This window comes from Pimephales promelas, chromosome 3, assembly GCF_988280905.1.
Source record: "Pimephales promelas chromosome 3, fPimPro1.hap1.1, whole genome shotgun sequence".
NCBI lineage: Eukaryota > Metazoa > Chordata > Actinopteri > Cypriniformes > Leuciscidae > Pimephales > Pimephales promelas.
In genome coordinates, this window is record NC_142771.1 from 39,824,659 (window position 1) to 39,845,954 (window position 21,296).

Here is a 21,296-nt window from a genome sequence, read left to right on the forward strand (position 1 = left end):
CTTAATCTCCTGTAATAAAAGAGTTTAAGAGCGCAGACCTTTTTTGCATTTTTGATTTGATACTACATATTTCAGTACCTAATGAGCAGGGAGAGTGAGGTGGCGAGTGTGTTGATTGCAACAATGTTCTGTAAAAAATAATTAAATATTAATAATTTATAAAATAATTGTCATGCTAAGTACACACAAACGTTAATTTTAAACATGTAATTGGGAACTATATTGGAAGCAAAACGCATACCTAATATGATATAAGCTAAGCTAGCAGGCTAATCAGGTAGATGTATGCTATGCTAGTACAAGCTAACTAAAAAGGTAGTGCAAGCTAGGAACGGACCACTCGTAACACAGGCTTAGTTTTAGTAGTTTCATTTGCTAAAACAGAGGCAAGCAATAATCTTTTTGAGAAAGGCTCTCTGACCCGTGTTTGTTTGATTGTGAAGGTTGTTGGCACCACCATCTGGACAAACATGTGCATCAACACCTCATCAAGAAGTACAGTCACACAGTCACATATTAGGAATGTAGAACATAAAAACATTTATTGAAACAGAGCTCGAGACATCACAAGGCATCGGGTGAAATGGAAAATCCTACACACTCGGTCCTCGATCCCCAGGCCACAAGATTCAAAACTCAAATCAGATTCATGTTTAAAGCACCCTGTAGCTGTAACCAACATCAAATCATAATGTTCCTCAACTGCATTCACACAAGGTGCTAAAACACACTCTGTTCATTGGCAAATAAATACACACATATGCATTAAACATAAATAGAAATAAATATGTTCACATACTAGTGCATACGGGAGACTCAGCATTTCAGTTTTACTTGATAAAGACGTCACTGTGAAAGAATGGTCAGTTCATGTTGCATTAATGAACAAAGAGATGCTGGAGTTCATATAAGAATGACGAACTAAACAAAAAAACGAGCACTTCTGCTCAGTGCATATGTACTTTAACTTCAAATGAAACAAGGCTCTCATTATTAACTTTCAAAGGGCTTTGAAGCGGAATGAGATATTTGGCCTTCAGTGAAATGGAGATTGTTTGTGTCGTGAGATGTGCAGATGTTGAATATATATTGAAGAGCAGAGGAATGCAGTGAGAATTATCCAGCGTCGTCCAGGGTACCCCTCGTTCAGCTCATCCGGTGCAGGGCCTTCAGACGCCTGAGAGTACATGTAAACACTCAAACACGTGAAGTACGAAATCAACTGGAACAATCTGTAAACACTTCAGGCAAGATGACCTGCTGAAGTCTACCTGTGGAGGAACATCAACAAACAAATGAGCAATACACCATCAAAAACACAACTTTAGGGGCCGCTTTCAACTAAAAAACAAAAAAAGTAACATTTAAACAACAATAACGCTTTGGGGGCCTAAAAACAACCTTGAAAACAGTTTCAAAGTGCATGTTTTTGAAAACTTCACCATTATCGTCTGCCTAACAAACTTGTGAAAACTGTGCCGCCATGTTCATGCGTATAACATAGTCGCGTAGTGTTTCTTTACAAAGTGACATCGCCAACTACTGGCCTGGCATGAATAACACAGGCTTTTTAATCGTTTTCAAGAATCCGTGTGGACGGGGCTTGTTTTGACAATGACAATCCAAGTCTGGAATCGAATACTTGAGGTCAGGAATCGGATACTTGTTATAAAATTTTAATTTCGATTCCTCTGTGAACATTTTATTACGACTTTAAACAATTGAAAACAATGTAAACTGTTTTCAGTGCTGCAGGTGTGTGACTCTTAAAGTGACAGCAGCCTTAAATATTCCTGCTGCCGTCTCTATAACAACACTAATCAAGGGAAATAAGAAACTTCCCTCGTTCTTGGCTGAATAACTATATTTGTAATGTATTGAGTTTTTTTTAAGTGCAGTGTTATTTTACATTTGATTAGTTTCTGTATCTGAATACCTGAAAAACTTGTTCTGTTGTTTTTAATTTTCTGCGATTGCTAATTTTGTATTCTTTATTATTGTTATTTTTTTAATTAATGAGTGTTCACTTGTCTTTAATAATGCTTTAAATTTATATTACTTAGGTTAGTTTGTTTTGCAATAAGACTAAATGTGAATGATATATATATTTTTTTACCTTATTGGAATGAAGATCGATAACCAGCATCGTACTTTAAAAGCTGAATCGTAATAGTTAAAATTCAAACGATACCCAACCCTATTGTCGTCTGTGCACGGAAAAAGGAAAAACATTTCATTTATTTTAGTGCATCATTGTCATGTAAACATGTAAATATCATGTAAATATAAACTTGTTTGAGTTATCACTAATTCTGAATAATGCAATTGTCAGAGAGTTTGAAGAGTTTGTCATAAATCAAAGTGGTTTAAATGCAGTGTTCTTTTAAAAATAATGCAACTTTTACTCAAATCAACAGTACTCGATTTAAAGAGCCCCTATCATGGATTTTTGAAAATGACTGTTCATATAGTGTGTAATATAGCTCTAAGGGAATGAAAACATCCTGCAAAGATTTATATCTGAAAGTGCACCGTATATAAAGTTCTTGTCTTTCAAAAGTGAGTCGACTCTGAATTGAATTGTTTTTGAAACGAGTCATTAGCTGTTACATCAAGACGTAGATACAAAACGCTGACATATTGACCGCGCCCAGTTACTGCGCGCGCAGACGGGAGTGTATTCAAATACTTCAGCTGAATCACATCATGTCGAGAAGACTCTGTGTTCTACATTGCAAAGTCAGTTCAGCCACTTGTTGTCATTGCTAGGGTTGTAACGGTATACCGGTATGACGGTTTATCGCGATATTGACATGTACGATTATCATATCGTGCACATTTGCTTATCCGCGGTTAAAAAAAAAAAAAAAACAGAATTCACCTGCACTGCCGCATGCAACTTCTTTCAGCTTGACTGCTTACTCCATATCCGTACAGCGCTGAAAATGTCCGAGACAGAGGCTGCGAATCTCTATCTCCCGCCAAAAAAATAAAATAAAATCTGCAGTATGGGAATATTTTGTAACTTATATCCGAAAAACGATCGTGATGTTGTCCTTGAAGATGGATATCCAGTTTGCAAGATATGTGGACGAAGAGTGGCTGCAAAAGGAGTAAACACGTCGAACATGTTCTCACATATTCAGGAACACCATCCCTCCGTGAAGATAAAGGTTATTCATAACTTTTATAACTTAAGGCCATATTATTTCTGTCATGCTGAGGGAATCCCGGTCTGTCAAAAAGACGCACACATGCGTCTTTTTGCGTTACAAAACAGATGCCACGTAAAATGTGCGATTTAAAAAGATAGATGGATAAATAAAGCAAAATATAGCTATGCAGTATAGCCTAAATCAAATCGCGATGTGCGTGTCTGTGAATATACAACGCAAAAAGACTGGTGTGCAAGCCCCTTCAGCGTGTCTCTGAATAAGCAGCGCCGTTTCGTCTAGTAGATCTAGTACACACTCAAGTACGCATGACGCTCATGGTTTTTAAAGCTGTCTCAGCCACTACGAAGACGTGAACACATGAACATATCTAGACAGAGAACAGTTAATGTGCACTTTATAATTATTTTTTTTAAAGAATAATCATCAAATACACTGACTGAAACTCATAGGTGTTCACGGGGTTAAATGTAACACGGACCGTTTACACAGTTCGTCAGGATCAAGCACTGTCTTTCCGCTATTTTTCTCTTGCTGCCAGAAGACGGTCTCCCGCGAATTTGCGGAAAGTTTTGATTATATTTCGTGAAGATACTGGACAAAGAGTGTTTTGACACCATGAAAGTAATTTTTTTCATCATAGGTTTTTTTCGGTTTCTGAGTTGGGTGTATACGTTTCCAAATCTAACTTTATATTGCCTTAATCACCGTCTTGTTGGCTCAAACATAGCACCGTTTTGAAACATGTCAGCAATTCCTAGCGACTGTTAGCTAGGTTTAAAATATGTAATACACAGCGGGGTTAATTCTAACAGAGTGGTACAACTAAGCCTCCAAGTGTACAATGATAATCAAATGAAAACGGAGCCACACAACTTTTCAGGTTTGAGTTTAACTTTGTTAGACGTTCACAAACAATGTTGGGATTTAAAATGTTTAAAATTTAGTGTTCTATGAATGATAACTTGTTTATTTATTAAAAATATGGCCTGTTATTAATGCAATAAACCCTTTAAATTTTTATTTTAAGCTAATTTGTATTATCATTACTGTTATTATTAATAATAATAATAATTGTACATCATGCAGCTGCCACACACAAATCTAATTTAATTGCAATTACAATATTTATAATTTTATTTATTATTATTTATTGCAAAACTATGCAGCCCTTTTCTATGTCTCTATCCATGATATTGATCCATAATAGAAGGATGATTGGATGAGGGATATGTATGGATATCTGTCTATACAGATGCACAAACAATATCAAACTATACAAATAAAATAGTACTGAATTATGTGTGTTACACACAAGTGTTAAAACTAACCCCTCTCTCTGTTACAATTAACCCCGCATATGGGGTAAGTTGTAACATTTGCACTTCTGTCACTTTCAGTGCAACTGTACAAAAATGGTAGGTCCTAGAAAAAAACTTTAAGTGTTCATTTGTAGCAGAGATGTGCATGTTGCTTGTGTAAAAAAAGTATTAATCTAACCTAATTATTTTTTAATTAATTGAGCCAAAAGCAAAAAGCGTTAGGTTGTGCCCCGCTCTCCCCTACAACCTGGAAAAAAAAAGTTTGGTTTAGCCTATGACTAAAATATATATTGTGTATAGTTTTTTTGTCCATGTTTTAATTTATTAAACTTCTCTTGTGTATAGACAAACTAAAGTTGTTACATTTTATCTGATTGCATTCTCAAAAATACATTTTGTATTCAATCACAGAATCCAGACCAGTTTCAGACAACCCAGAATTTCTGAGGAAATAAATATACATTTCATAAAGACTGAAAAAAACTTTGTTACAATAAACCATGTTCAACCAAAAACAATATCTGTTTTTATTCATTTAAGGGCCATTGTAGCTGATGCTGATTATAATAATGATAGTTTAATATCGTATACCGTGAAACCGTGACACCGTGATATTTTCTGAGACGATTATCATACCGTGAAAATCTCATACCGTTGCAACCCTAGTCATTGCCCAGGGACGAGCATGTGAAGAATCAGTGGTCAGAGTTCATATTTGCAACGATACCACAACAGTATAGCCCAAACCTTGTGTTCTCATAATTTTAATGACGAATCATTCAAAAACATAAATGAATTCAAATGTGGATTCGCAAGCCGGTTGTTCCCGAAGGAGGGCTCAGTATCCAGTGTATATGGATCAGGTTCGTCCTCCGACGAATCACAATCTGTAAGTAATATTAATAATGTTTGCTGTTATGTTTTCTGTAGCATGCACAATATAATTATATTGTGTTGTGTGTGTTGTGTACACTCTGCCCAGCTTCTAAGCGGGGTAAAGTTAGTTTTGTTTTTGATATTCACCAGACATTCATTGAAAAATGGCAATTACCTCCTAAACGACTTAGACAAATCTGACTTCGCTCTATATATTAAGCACTGTCCCTCAAAAGCCGCCGTAATGAGCCGCCTGTGAGTTTTGCCGGGAAAGGAGACGCAAGTAAGGGACCGTGTGAAAAGTGCACTTTTTCTGGCACGTTTGTTCAAACACTATATACAATTTTCAACACTTGACAAGCTATAATCCTGGTTATGGCCGTTCCGTTGCCGACAGTCTCTGCCTACGGTTTACCAATAACAACTGACTGGGTCATTTGACCAATCGCCGCAGATTCGCGTCACTCAAAGGAGGTGTTTGGGAAAATGAATCGTCGAACGAATCATTTGGGAGTTGTTGAGCAAATCAGGTAAAAATAAATAAGACAAATAAATAAAGTGTTTTTATCATTGCATGCAGGTTAAACTGTTTTTGGGAACTCCCAAAACAAAAATAGGAACATTTCAAATGCTATGATAGGGGGTCTTTAACAACAAAAATCCTCGGTTACAATTTACCCATGTCGAGTAACTGGCAAAATGCTGGAGGTGTGTCGTTCCACGGACGAGAACCCATTTGCATTTGAATTGCATTATTAGAGAGTTTAGAGTCTCTGATCTGCTGTAAAGTGTAACAACACCTAGCCTTCTGCAGGCATCTGTTATAAAACATAGACTATGTATATTATATTATGCATTTTAACAGTGTTTTTCTATAAAACTATAATAACATAATATATAATATATTACTTCCTCATTGTTATTATTTATTTTGATTAATTTTAAAGGCTATTGTTTGCTTAGGTCTGTTTTTATTACTGCAAAAAATATCCAATTACTCGATTAATCGATCAAAATAATCGACAGATTACTCGATTACCAAAATAATCATAATCGATTGTGACAGCCCGATTTACCTTTTCTCTTCAGGGCTGGGCTTGCTTGTTTGCATGTTTGTTTTTAATAACAACAACAACAAAAATTGTTTCACAGACAATATCACAGAAGTTAAAGATGTCGTAACTTAAGCGCAAAGGAATATTATGATTTCTGCTCTCGAAACCAACAAAAACAAAAAAAATCTTAATGATCTAATAAGGACAATTGACCTCTGGCGAAATGAATCAAACAGTTTGAGACTTCTAAGGCCTGATGAAGGCACAAGCAGTGAGTAAAATACCTTCAAAGACATTTCAACCCGTCCCAGATGTCATCTGTTCTTCAGCCTGCTGACGCTCAATCTGGATGCTTTATTCTGAGAAGGCAAAAACACGAGCTATCGTTATCAGCACTGAAGATGATGCAAGAGGAAGACAACAAGGCTGAGGAATTCAATACCGCTGTCTATTATGCTGCAAACTCATGTTATTTTCATAACGTAAACTCAACTACAACCATATCTCTGAGTCACCTTGTGCTTCGGGCATCTCATGGTGAAGTTCTCCTCGTTGAGCGCACTGTCTGTGGGGAAACAGCGGAGACAAACACACAAAACAGAGATGAGTGTTCGAACCGAGACCCCAGAACAGCTGGAAATGGGAAATAATCAGATGCCTTACAAGAAAGCTGGACACTACAGCTAAAATCAAGCTCAATATATCAATACATCCATTGCTCTGAAATGATTTAAAACAGTGGTTCCCAAAATGTCTCCTCAAACACATATCAGCTCATCAGTAGAGACTCCAAGTCTGATTATTTGTGCATCTTAAATGACTGACTGTCCACATCCATCCAGATCTGATTTGTGTGTCGACTGTGTCCATGCTTCTCTTTCGTTTCCCAGAATATCTGCATGGGTTTTTATGGCAAGGGCGTTTCGTTGGTAAGTATGTCAACAACACCAACAGCAGGAACATAAGGGGTGTGCAATAGAGATGTTGTCTTATTTATATCATGACAACATATAGCCGGTGCGCCTGTTACGAGACAGCGGCAGAAGCGTAGGAGGCTGGTATGACTGGTTTATTTAGCGCTGTCTTCTCCGCCGGATTCAAAACATGTCTATACATGATATATTGTCAGTAGGGCTGGGTATTGACACAAATTTCACAATTCGATTCGATTTCGATTCACAAGCTTGCAATTCGATTCGATTCAATACCGATTATTTTGGATATCAGTTACAATAAATGGCAAATTTTCTCAAGGGAATCAAATCTCTTAAATGCTGTAAACTATGGTCTATAGTCTAGTTGTATCCTAGGCTTCATTAGCCTAATATGAAGGTAATAATGAACTGTTTTGTAGCTATACAAACACTTAAATTACACTTTTATTTATTTTTATAATAAGAAGATTATATGTAATATAAACATTTAAATGGTGGCTGTCATAAAAACTTGCCAGATTTATTCAAATATGTATTAAATACTGAAGAACATTAAGATTATAATGCATATGTAATATGGTGTATATATTTAGCAAAATGCTCCTCTCTAGAGTTATTTTTTCTAGCTGACTAACGAGTTGATGTGGGTTTTCTGAGGTAAATATGACGATTGATTACAAGCTGTTTAACTGACGTCTTTCCACGGTTGAAACGCTGATTGAGTGAATCAATGTGACATGATACGGATTTCGATAAGTTGTACTCTATCTTTTAACACACTTTCAGATGCTCATTCATGTTTATTTCGCGCTGTAACTGGTGTTATTAACCCGGAAGAGAGATCAGCGCTGCTGCTTCTCCAGAGCGATCTCACGCCACAGCGCCAAAACACTATTTATGTTTTTGAATTTCTAAAGAAAATGGACGTGATTTGAAAATTGAGACTTTGTTTCATGTCAATAGTAACAAAGGACAAAGATCATTGCGATTTTTTTGAATGCGCGCAGCAGCGATACAATGTCCCATTCATTCAAATGAAACAGGATGACTAATCGATTCTTGAGATTTAACAATCGATATCGGTTCGTAAAAATGAGAAAATCGATATTTATTACCCAACCCTAATTGTCAGTTTCTGTTCGTCCAGCACTTTGCTCCAAAACAGCCTTGTTTCAGCAGAGATTTTCAGCATGTTCTCTAAAACAACATTTGACGTTTAACGTGTCGTGAGAAAGTAACATAAACCACATGAAATCCAATCTGGGGTGCGTTTCCCGTACAACGACGTAACTCGCTGTTTCACTACCATAATATGACGCATCCTTGGAGAAATCAACTAGCTAGTCACGACTGTTTCCCGAAACCCACTGTCGCAAAGTATCGTTCAACCACGTTGGTTTCGCACGTGGTGGAGTAATAACTACTTTTAATGAAACTGTTTGAGATCCAATTAACGCTAGATTTGTTTTATATAAATTACAGACATGTCATCTGAGGACTATTTCTAATTGTTCTCAGTTATTTTGCTTTATTACCAGGCTCAGTATTTGGCTCGTTCTTACATAGTATAGTAAGTTCGCACATGCGCACTCTTCAAACACGTTAGTTCCAATCTTTTGACAAACTAAAAGACGTAAATTACATTTGTATGTATTCTAAATAAAAGGCACCGGTTGAACTGAATGTCAGCTTGCTTATTTTGCTCAAGATAAGGATTCATTACGTCCAGATGTGTTGCAATTAGAGCCCGACCGATAAAGGATTTTGAAGACCGATACAAATATTTTTGGGTTTTAAAATCCGATATATCGGCCGATATTTTTTTTTTATTTTTCTTTTCAGAAACATGCAACAAAACATTAACAGATTTCCCTAAAATTAGTTATTTGTAGTTATTTATGAGTTTTAACTAAAATAATATGATAAAGCATTTTAAAAAGAAACTTGTTTCTTTTATTGTCACAACAGAACAGAGGAACATCAAAATATATTAAAGTTCTGATAAATAAATTAATAATTAGTCCCTAAATTGCCTTATAAGCTACCTTATAATTACATAATTAACTTGCTTATCCCTTTACCTGCACTTTTTAAATTCTTTCCATCAAACCATTTTCAATCATCAGTTGCTGCCTGCCTTCTAAAACCTACTATTTAGCGATTCTAAATCCATTACAGAACGACAGTCTGCAACGCACACTTGGCGTCGTTGGATTTCACACACGTGTAAAAGAAAAGCTAACTTTTATGCACAAGATACGTTTGATACTTTTTCTCTATGTCTAAATGTTCACTCCTCGCAAGTATAACTTACATTTTACAATGCAGGGACTGTAACTAGAGATATGCTAGTTATAAATACACTAATCATTACTTTATTTAGGCAGAAAAAGTTCATTGTGGTTTCCAAGCTCATTAATGTTAACGTTAGCGATCTTCCACTGATGATAGTGGCATTAGCTAGCTTTGTGGTTAGCTAGTCTATGATGAGCCTTAATTTAGCAATAGATGACATCATACTGCCAATTGTAAAACATACATTTTCAATATAACAGGCCAAGGAGAGATGATTGAAGCGTGTTTCGTCCGTTTTTATTTTATTTTTGAAATATTCATTTATCGGCTATTATAACTGCCGTTACCGATAGTTTGGAAAATGCCCAATATCGGCCGATAATATCGGTCTGGCTCTAGTTGCAATATAGAAATGATGCCTCTAACCACAGGTCGAGAGCTGTCGTTTAAACCACACAACTTTGCGATGGTGTTTGCGAATGTTCGTTGGAACGATTGTTTTGGGAAACACAGACTCGTTAAACTATGCAGATAACGACGGAACTTGCGACCATAGTTGGCTAATGATGCTTTCGGGAAACGCACCCCTGATCAGTTTCCAAGTTTGTTTTTTGCCAGATTTCAATTAGATATGCACAAAAGTCTGATTTTGACTGAGTCTGAACATAGCCCAGGACTTTGGTGCTGATCTGAAATCTTTGGCAGTGACTTGTTGTCTTCGCTGCCCAATGAGGCAATGACTTTGCAGGCACGTTTGCACAATGAAACTGATTTCCAACAGACGTCTGAGGCTGCGTAACGGTTTAATGATCTACAGCAAAATAGATGAGCTTTGTTGATAACTAATCGAATAGTTAATTACTATAAAAATCATTTCTCGTCAGAAATTACATCAGAAGTGGAAAATGTTGGTCAAAAACGTACACTTAGGCCGTGTGTCCACCAAAGCGTTTTTCCACGCCCCTGGCGTATGTTTTCAATTGTTTTCAATGGGAGCGCCGCGTTTTTTAAACGCCATGAGCGTACCGAGGCGCTGAGCGTTTTTTTCACGCTGAAGCGCCGAGCGCCCGGCGTTTTTACTGGTCGCTGTGAGTTGAAAAATGTTCAACTTTGGATTAAACACAGCGCTCATCACTGTCACTTCTTACCCAGCCGTCCAATCACAGTGGAGGAGGGGCGGGACTAAACCACACAGACCAACTGTCACAACATTCAAACTGCTGCATATATTCTGTATCATAGCAACGAAACGTCTCAACAGAAAAAACGCTGCGCTGCCAAAACGCTCTCAAGCGCTCAAAGCACGGCGTCTTCAGCAGAGTGTCTAGCGTTTTCAGCTGGCTAAAAACGCTTTGGTGAAGCTGCTTTGATACAATCTGTATTGTGAAAAGCGCTATATAAATAAATGTGACTTGACTTGACTTGACTTTGGTGGACACACGGCCTTTCGGCATCTGACCACCAAAAACATCATTTAGACGCCATCTTTCTTTTTCTTTAGCTTAAAAATTCTGCATTTGGAGGACGAATGCAATGTTAGTTTCACTCCCTGTCTCTGAGATACTTCATCTGATGAAAGGCAGCATAGATTTATCCTTCACTGCCTTAAATATCCCACAATCCTGTGCTTTCTATTCTGTGACATTTGAGCTAAAGTTGTAGTTGACGATGTTTTTGACCAATGTTTTCCACTTTTGAATTATTAGCAAGCAATTATTACTGTAGTCATTAAAAATTCTCTGTTTTCACCAAAGCTTGCTCTATTTTGCTGTAGAGCATTAAACCGTAACACTGTCTCAGTGAAATCTGAAATCAGTGTTCATCTACAAACACTGCCTGATAGGGCAGCAAGGCAACAAGTCACTTCCTAAGTTTTGGGACTAAAAAAAGATTCCTCCACAGAAGTATGAAGGCAAGAAGGCACGTCCGTTTAGGAGAAAAAGGAAACATTCAAAATGTGCAGTTCTGGGGCTCCAGGAACAGGGTGGAGAACCACTGGCTTAAAACAATGTTGTTTTAATGTCAAACAAAATGTTTTGTACATTGCATTCCTTGATTACAGCCGGTGCGGTGTGACGAGGCCGTGAGCATTACCTGACTGCAGGGCACAGGGGAAGTGGTACTTATTGGGGCAATCTTTGAAGAAACATCCCAGAGTGGCACCAACCATGTGACAGTGCGAACACACCTGTAACAACCAAACAACACACACATCTTACAGCTTCTGAAGATTCAGTGACAGCATTGTTTATAGTATAGCTTTTTAATGCCATTCACCATCTGAGGCATCTTCACGGCAAAAACAAAAATTCTAAAAACTTTACTTTACAAGTCCTTGAGTGTTGCCTACTTGCATTAATAGTGAGACAGCCTAATAAAATGTTTGAAGGAAATAATCTCATAATATCTATCAGGAGTATGTTCAGTAGCATATTTAACCAAAATAATAAAAAAAAAAACCCTAATAAATATAGAAACTGCATTTACTGCTCCAGACAAGTCAATTCGTCCACCATCTTGGCACAGTCAACATGACGCTGTTCATCACTCACACTAAAAAATCAATGATTTTCTAAGAAAATGCAACAGCATTGTGCAGCCTATGGTTATAATAACCACCAAGCTAACCATAACTATCAGCAAAGACACTTGTAGATATAGACTCACTGGCCACTTTATTAGGTACCCCATGCTAGTAATGGGTTGGACCCCCTTTTGCCTTCAGAACTGCCTCAATTCTTCGTGGCATAGATTCAACAAGGTGCTGGAAGCATTCCTCAGGGAGTTTGGTCCATATTGACATGATGGCATCACACAGTTGCCGCAGATTTGTCGGCTGCACATCCATGATGCGAATCTCCCGTTCCACCACATCCCAAAGATGCTCTATTGGATTGAGATCTGGTGACTGTGGAGGCCATTTGAGTACAGCGAACTCATTGTCATGTTCAAGAAACCAGTCTGAGATGATTCCAGCTTTATGACATGGCGCATTATCCTGCTGAAAGTAGCCATCAGAAGTTGGGTACATTGTGGTCATAAAGGGATGGACATGGTCAGCAACAATACTCAGGTAGGCTGTGGCGTTGCAACGATGCTCAATTGGAACCAAGGGGCCCAAAGAGTGCCAAGAAAATATTCCCCACACCATGACACCACCACCACCAGCCTGAACCGTTGATACAAGGCAGGATGGATCCATGCTTTCATGTTGTAGACGCCAAATTCTGACCCTACCATCCGAATGTCGCAGCAGAAATCGATACTCATCAGACCAGGCAACGTTTTTCCAATCTTCTATTGTCCAATTTCGATGAGCTTGTGCAAATTGTAGCCTCAGTTTCCTGTTCTTAGCTGAAAGGAGTGGCACCCGGTGTGGTCTTCTGCTGCTGTAGCCCATCTGCCTCAAAGTTCGACGTACTGTGCGTTCAGCGATGCTCTTCTGCCCACCTTGGTTGTAACGGGTGGTTATTTGAGTCACTGTTGCCCTTCTATCAGCTCGAACCAGTCTGGCCATTCTCCTCTGACCTCTGGCATCAACAAGGCATTTCCACCCACAGAACTGCCGCTCACTGGATGTTTTTTTCTTTTTCGGACCATTCTCTGTAAACCCTAGAGATGGTTGTGCGTGAAAATCCCAGTAGATTAGCAGTTTCTGAAATACTCAGACCAGCCCTTCTGGCACCAACAATCATGCCACGTTCAAAGTCACTCAAATCACCTTTCTTCCCCATACTGATGCTCGGTTTGAACTGCAGGAGATTGTCTTGACCATGTCTACATGCCTAAATGCACTGAGTTGCCGCCATGTGATTGGCTGCTTAGAAATTAAGTGTTAACGAGCAGTTGGACAGGTGTACCTAATAAAGTGGCCGGTGAGTGTATCTCTATGGCCAAAAATCGGACAATTGGATAGACAGGCAGACAGACAGACAAACAAATGTATAGACAGACATATGGACGGACATATGGATGGATAGATTGATAAACAGACAGACAGGCAGATACAAGATAGATCAACAAAAAATAGATATAGAGTCTGGATGGATGCATAGATAGATAGATAGATAGATAGATAGATAGATAGATAGATAGATAGATAGATAGATAGATAGATAGATAGATAGATAGATAGATAGATAGATAGATAGATAGATAGACTGGATGGATGCATAGATAGATAGATAGATAGATAGATAGATAGATAGATAGATAGATAGATAGATAGATAGATAGATAGATAGATAGATAGATAGATAGATAGATAGATAGATAGATAGATAGATTGGATGGATGCATAGATAGATAGATAGATAGATAGATAGATAGATAGATAGATAGATAGATAGATAGATAGATAGATAGATAGATAGATAGACTGGATGGATGCATAGATAGATAGATAGATAGATAGATAGATAGATAGATAGATAGATAGATAGATAGATAGATAGATAGATAGATAGATAGATAGACTGGATGGATGCATAGATAGATAGATAGATAGATAGATAGATAGATAGATAGATAGATAGATAGATAGATAGATAGATAGATAGATAGATAGATAGATAGATAGATAGATAGATAGATAGATAGACTGGATAGATAGATAGATAGATAGATAGATAGATAGATAGATAGATAGATAGATAGATAGATAGATAGATAGATAGATAGATAGATAGATAGATAGATAGATAGATAGATTGGATGGATGCATAGATAGATAGATAGATAGATAGATAGATAGATAGATAGATAGATAGATAGATAGATAGATAGATAGATAGATAGATAGATAGATAGATAGATAGATAGATAGATAGACTGGATGGATGCATAGATAGATAGATAGATAGATAGATAGATAGATAGATAGATAGATAGATAGATAGATAGATAGATAGATAGATAGATAGATAGATAGATAGATAGATAGATAGATAGATAGATAGATAGATAGATAGATAGACTGGATGGATGCATAGATAGATAGATAGATAGATAGATAGATAGATAGATAGATAGATAGATAGATAGATAGATAGATAGATAGATAGATAGATAGATAGATAGATAGATAGACTGGATGGATGCATAGATAGATAGATAGATAGATAGATAGATAGATAGATAGATAGATAGATAGATAGATAGATAGATAGATAGATAGATAGATAGATAGATAGATAGATAGACTGGATGGATGCATAGATAGATAGATAGATAGATAGATAGATAGATAGATAGATAGATAGATAGATAGATAGATAGATAGATAGATAGATAGATAGATAGATAGATAGATAGATAGATAGATAGATAGATAGATAGATAGATAGACTGGATGGATGCATAGATAGATAGATAGATAGATAGATAGATAGATAGATAGATAGATAGATAGATAGATAGATAGATAGATAGATAGATAGATAGATAGATAGATAGACAAACAAATAGATAGAGAGACTGGATAGACAGACAGACACAATAATTTTACAATGCAACAAATCTTAATAATAATTAAAAAACGTGTTTCACTTTCGTAATGTAAAATATAAAGATATTTTAATAATAATAATTTTGGGGAGAATAAAAACGTACCGTTCCTTGTGCAAGTCGGATGGCCTCCTCCAATCCGTAGAGTTTCCCTTTAACCAAAAAGATGCCTGCCGTCCAAATGCTGCAGTCCTCATGTATCCAGAGCTCAGCACAGACCCCGGACTCCTCCACGTTCCCTGAGCAGTTCTCCTTCCTCTGCCGTGGGACCGCCCGGGACGCCCCATCCTCTAAACTGCAGACGGACTCGGGATCACTGCAGTCGGCGTCCTGCTTCTGTGCTTCGGGACTGCGGTCGACCTTACAGACTGGCTGAGCTCCCCTGGAGTAGTACGGCCCATGCAGGTCCCCGAGGCCTTCGACATTCCCGGCCCGTCCACACAGGCAGCAGAAGCGCCGGACCTGGAGGCTGGCCTCGGAGCTGACCCGACCCAGCTGCAGACAGGAGGATTTCGGGATGACTCCCGAGACCGTCTGCTGGGACCCTTTCTTTGTCGAATTATCATCCTCTTCCCTAAAATTAACGATTGAGCAGGAGGAGTACTTCATACGGATGTAAGGGGCAAAGCCGTCCAGCCTGGCGTGAGTCTTCTCTTCTTTGTGGTTTGCATATCGGAGTTTGATCTCCGGCTCTTTAGGAGAAAACAGGGATGACACTCCAGATGTCCAAGGTTTTCTTTTTCTCTTAGCCTTACTTGCTCCAGATTTACTGCCTGGTGATGGCTTCGCCTGCTTGGTCATTTTGGGTCTGGGTAGGGGTCTGGGTTGGGATCTGGGTTGGGATCTACTGCCTGGTGATGGCTTCGCCTGCTTGGTCGTTTTGGGTCTGGGTAGGGGTCTGGGTTGGGAACTGGGTTGGGATCTGGGTTGGGATTTGGGTTGGGATTTGGGTTGGGATTTGGGTTGGGATATGGGTTGGGGTCTGGGTTGGGGTCTGGATTGGGGTCTGGATTGGGAACTGGGTTGGGAACTGGGTTGGGACCTGGGTTGGGACCTGGATTGGGAACTGGATTGGGAACTGGACTGGGAACTGGATTGGGACCTGGGTTGGGACCTGGGTTGGGACCTGGGTTGGGACCTGGGTTGGGAACTGGATTGGGACCTGGGCTTGGGCCTCGTTTTTGTCCTCTTCCTACTTTTCGAGGCCGTAGTCTTCCGGGAATGGCTTGGTGTTGAAGACGCCCCAATCTGCGGAGACGCTAAGACGCTCATGTTTTCACCATCTGAGGTAGACGGGAAGTTTTGGGAATAAGCAGCATCCATGTCTTCTTGATCGCTGTCCTGCGGGGATATGGGTATCAAGACCGACTCCATCCACGACAGCAGCGATTTGGATCCGGAGCCAGTCCTACCGTCACGTCCTTCAAAGATCGGTTGATCAATTGCGTAGACGTTGTTCACATTTCTGGGATTGTCTGTTTGATGATCATAGTCTACTTCCTGCTTCGTGGAGAAAGTGTTTCGTCTTCCACTGCTCATGTCGTTAACGATAACACTTTCAGTTCGGGAGCGCCAGTTCAAAGGGGTCTTGCATCTGGAGTTGCTTACCGGCACCTCAATGACGTCACTGTCATCGTCACTGGAGATGTATTCAGCGGAGCAGGGAGACATTTCATTAGCGGCGGTACATTCGGATGCGAGGGTTTCAATGGCAGTCGACTCAACCGCTGAGCTGGTGGAACGTAGTGTGTGTGCGGCGGCGTTGGCATCCTGAGGTAAACGTGATGAGCCCTTAGTCTGTGACAGTGCGTCACTAAAGTATGGATGTGTCTCGAATGCATTGTGTGCTATCCTACTTCCTAGTGTGCGGTTTTCTAATACTTTCTTGTGAAATCTTTTCGCCTGCGTCAACACTTCGTCCATTTCAACGTCGTAATCTGTGTCATCCTCAAACTCTTGGTGTGTCGGTGGGCACTGAGACAGTATCTGAGCCACGGATGGCAATCCATTGATCAGGGGTAAAGGCATAGAGTAGGAGCCATGGGATGATGTCCCGCAAATCCCATGGTGCTTTGATCCTGGTTCTGGGTGATCAGGTGGAGTCTGTTTGCTGGGCCGAGTGATGTACCGACCGGGCCGAGACTCGGACATGTTAGCGCTTTTGCTCCCTGAGGAAATGCCACACCAGCTGGGCTTCTTGACCAAATCCAAAGCCTCCATGGAGTTTAGTGAGCCTTGCCTGCAGCCCACAGACAGATCCAGAGCTGAGGAACGAGACTCCTGAAGGTGCATGACATCGACCTGGTTCAGAGGGTCCATGACTGAAAAAAAACAAATGCAGGAGTCAATAGGGACTTTTGTACCGGGTAGTTACAGGAACTTAGTTATAGGAACTAGCTACCAGAGTGGTTCCCCCGATAACTAATGGTTCCCCTAGGAACGTTTTCCTGGTTGCATTCACACCGCCAGTAGGAACTCTAAAGTGACATAAGCCCCTTTCCGACCGGAGGGATTTTTGCAGTTCCTAGAACCTAATGTTCCTATAACCATTTTTTCTCGTGTTCCGACTAAATTGGGGATTTTTTAGTTCCTCAGACCGTAGTTCCTATAATTCTTTCAGTACCTAGTCAAGAGCAAGGACTTTTTTAGTTCCCTTTCCCTAGGTCTACGTTGATTGGTTCAACTTATAAGTCACTTATAAGTCACGCCCACTGTCAACACGGAACTTGTAGCACACTGTCTGCCATACGCTGTGTGTTTTAGCAAATGCCGCCGTTCGTACTCCGTTATTAAGGTCCCAGCAAGGCTGAACAGGAACATTGCAATAGCGTCCTCCATGCTGGTTTGCTGTTGTTGTACGTGGCCACGCTACGTCTAGTGATGACGCCATAAAGACCGTCGCCGTGCTTGCGTCACTCCCTTACCCCTCCTACCAGTTCCTATGGCCACTTGGCCAGTGCGAACGCAAGCAGCAAAACCGAGTTTGGGGGAGAGTAGTTCTTAGAACTGTTTAGTGGACAGTTCCTATAACTAAGTTCCTGTAACTACTTGGTCGGAAAGCGGCTATAAGCCGCACTTGTGGTTGTGACCTTGATTTTGACAGTCTGAGCTCACAGTGATCACATTCTCTGTGTTCATTAGTTTACGGTCTAACAGTCCTGTCTAACACATTATTAGATAGAACTGTTTTACATAAAAAGTAGACAGTATAAAAGATATTAGCATATGCCGTGTGGTTGATGTCCAGTGTTACTAGCTGAGCAGAAATGCATAATCCAGATTCTCATGCACCACTATGAATTCTTGACATCAACAATTCAATTTTCACTAGTAATAATGTTAAAGGGGGGGTTGATTGCGATTTCACTTTTTTCATTTTAAATAGTGTGTAATGTTGCTGTTGGTGCATGAAAAGTATCTGCAAAGTTGCAGCGCTGAAAGTTTAGTGTAAGCAGAGATATCGTCTTTTAAAAATCAGGAAGTATATTGCCAACAAAAACGACTCGATTGGGACTACAGCTGGGTTTTAGACGTCACTAACCCACACATTTGCATCAACCCCTCCCTCCGGAATATGCAAAAAAGGGCATGGCCATATTTCTCCGGCTCCAGCTCGTCGAGTGTGTTGTTCACGCAGCTGTCAGGTCTTCTTGTTCGAGCTTCCCATGACGCTGTACTTTGTCAACAATGGATACAATTTATGTTTGATTATGTTCCTGAAAGTGACGATCGTAATTTAGCTCTCTGTGCTGCGCATTTTACGGAAGACAGCTTCCAGAATCTCCACGAGTTCAACACCGGATTCAAAAAGAAACTGTTACTAAAACATGAAGCAGTTCCGACTTTAAAACCAGAGGCAGCAGTTATTGGGCCACAATCTGTAAGTAGGCTAAGACTTCATCATTTTAAATGTATATGTTTAATTCCAGACGTAGCCTTGTGTTTTATTTTTTTTCAAATGCCAGCACTGGCTTTATAGCCACTAGGCTACTAGTTATACTATTTTGTGTCTACGACAAACGCGTACAAACAATATGGACCCTAATTTTGTAAAAGTACTAATGTTTTAAACGTATTTTTCATGTATATGTTTAAGACTTACTTGCTGTTATTTTCACTTGCTCGTTATTTTCGATTTGATCAAAAATGTAAACTAATTCCAACGCTGTTTGAGTATAACAGTAGTAGCCAGTCAGTTGCTATTGTTGCCAGTCAGATGCTATTGTGTAAAACAAACGTGTATAAAGTTAAAAAATGTAGCAAATTATCATTCAAAAACGTTTCGTAAGAGCTGTGTGGTGAGTTTCTTCATCGCGGCTTTCTCGGTCTGATTCTGCCTCAAACTGATACTGCAGTTCGACACCAGTATTACCTTACATCTGGACCAGAGCTCATGACATGCACGTTTCGCCCGTAAAGATAATGGGCGTTAACCTTCCAGACAACGTGAGCGACAATTTAGCCAATCACCACACACCAGCCCAAACTAACCAATCTGAGCCCACTGCCTGTTTCTGAGGGAGTGGTTTCATAGAATTAGGAAGTCAACCGCTCGTTCGAGGACAGAGGAAAGCGCGGCTGACATAAAGGTGAAGTTTATGAAAAATAAGACTTTTTAAAAAAGATAAACCACATGTTATATTGCACCTCATAAACACATTTCATGCAAAAAAAAAAAAAAGCAGTCAACCCCACCTTTAATTCTTGACATCAACAATCAATGATCTCATCACTAGCAGATTCTTGACTAACTATAGTTCTTGATATCTGTTATTGAATTTTCACAAGTTTAATGTCACCATACTAGGCTGCCATTCAAATTCAATTGTTGATATCAACATCCAAATTTCACATATCAGATACTTACATTTACGAGTCATTAAATTATGTTTAATATGGACTTCTCTGTGCATGCTCTTTGAGGTGGTGACCATAGACCTGCATTATATGACTGACAGACAAGAACGGTTTATATCCTATTGAAATTGAAAACTACTGAAACTACTGTGGAAACAAAGACATCTACATCTTGGATGCCCTTGAGGTAGGCTAAAACATATCAAAAATTAATTTCAAAGTGAACTATCCCTTTAAAAATGACCAACAACTTTAGAAAGCAAATTTGTATGTACAATTCATATACATTTTCTTGACTAAAATGAACTCACTATGGAGCATTGACAGCATGTGACCTTCACTTCCTTGTTGCCAAAAATGTCAAGCACATGACAATAGATTTCAACTTTGTTGGCTGAAGAGGATGCCATAGGACAGTACTACTACTACTAATATATATATATATATATATATATATATATATATATATATATATATTATATATATATATATATATATATATATATAGGTTAAACATGACTATTTAATTTTAATTGCAATTTTCTCACCATAGAGTGTTAAAACAAAGTGCCCCATAACCAAGAACAAACTGGTCAATCTTTTCAAATGATGCTCCTCAAAGTTCACCCAAAATCAGGTCTCATCCCACAGCAACATCAGGATAAATTTTAACACACACAAACCCGAGAGTAAAGTAGGTCAATACGCACACATAAATCAATATGATGAGTCCCAATAATGTTGCTTGTATTGATGTAAGGAGCTTTGCTGCGCCATGTTTTGATCGATCTATTGACTGATAAAGATGAACTCACTATCACTGAAGCTGAAGCTAACGCTAACCAGGTGTCAGCAACACTTACCCGAGGATGAACACGGCCCTTCACTGCCCAAAGTTACTCAACATCTTATCAAAGGCACGGGAGGGGGGTTATACAATTAATTTGGTCAAAAACACATATGGACTTATCATATAAAAGAGTAAAACTACAGGCGAAAGCAGGACAAGGCAGTTTTTCTGGTTAACTGTGTGACTCCGGCTAAACATGGCGGCCGGAATACGAAAAACAATAGAGATGCTTTCAAAATAAAAGACAAATCTTCAGTACAAAAGGCCAAGAGTAGGCCAAATGAAATACTTCTCCATAACATAACGGCAAATAACGGCTAAGAAAATATTATGAATATAAAAATGACATATTTTAGATAGGCTAACTAATAAGAAAAAACTGTCTGAAACCACGACTGAAAATCTGTGTCAGTCACATTTCACCATTA

The 21,296-nt window shown here is 39.0% G+C and overlaps 1 protein-coding gene across 3 annotated transcripts; it reads right to left on the reverse strand.

The window, feature by feature from the left end:
* Positions 1-516: 516 nt before the first annotated feature.
* Positions 517-21,086, reverse strand: LOC120492385 (uncharacterized). 3 transcript variants are annotated; one of them, XM_089128876.1, is made up of 6 exons: positions 20,882-21,086; positions 15,267-17,482; positions 11,751-11,844; positions 6,942-6,991; positions 6,711-6,785; positions 517-1,177 (listed from the first exon to the last, which is right to left on the reverse strand). In XM_089128876.1, the coding sequence occupies exons 2-5, from the start codon at positions 17,478-17,480 to the stop codon at positions 6,741-6,743; spliced, it is 2,403 nt and encodes an 800-aa protein (XP_088985002.1). In that variant the 5' UTR covers positions 17,481-17,482; positions 20,882-21,086; the 3' UTR covers positions 517-1,177; positions 6,711-6,740. The 3 variants fall into 3 exon arrangements, with proteins under 3 accessions (XP_088985002.1, XP_039546569.2, XP_088985003.1); XM_039690635.2 differs by having other exon boundaries at positions 517-1,271; XM_089128877.1 differs by lacking the exon at positions 517-1,177 and adding an exon at positions 4,274-5,382.
* Positions 21,087-21,296: the final 210 nt, after the last annotated feature.

What these genes read in the sequence shown, in the direction of transcription:
- LOC120492385 (XM_089128876.1), bottom strand. Translation starts at nt 17,480, where the DNA reads ATGGACCCTCTGAACCAGGTCGATGTCATGCACCTTCAGGAGTCTCGT. An exon ending in TCCGACTTGCACAAGGAACG is followed by an intron (nt 11,845 to 15,266) that starts GTACGTTTTTAT and finishes TGGTTGTTACAG; the next exon opens with GTGTGTTCGCACTGTCACAT. An exon ending in CCCCTGTGCCCTGCAGTCAG is followed by an intron (nt 6,992 to 11,750) that starts GTAATGCTCACG and finishes GTTTCCCCACAG; the next exon opens with ACAGTGCGCTCAACGAGGAG.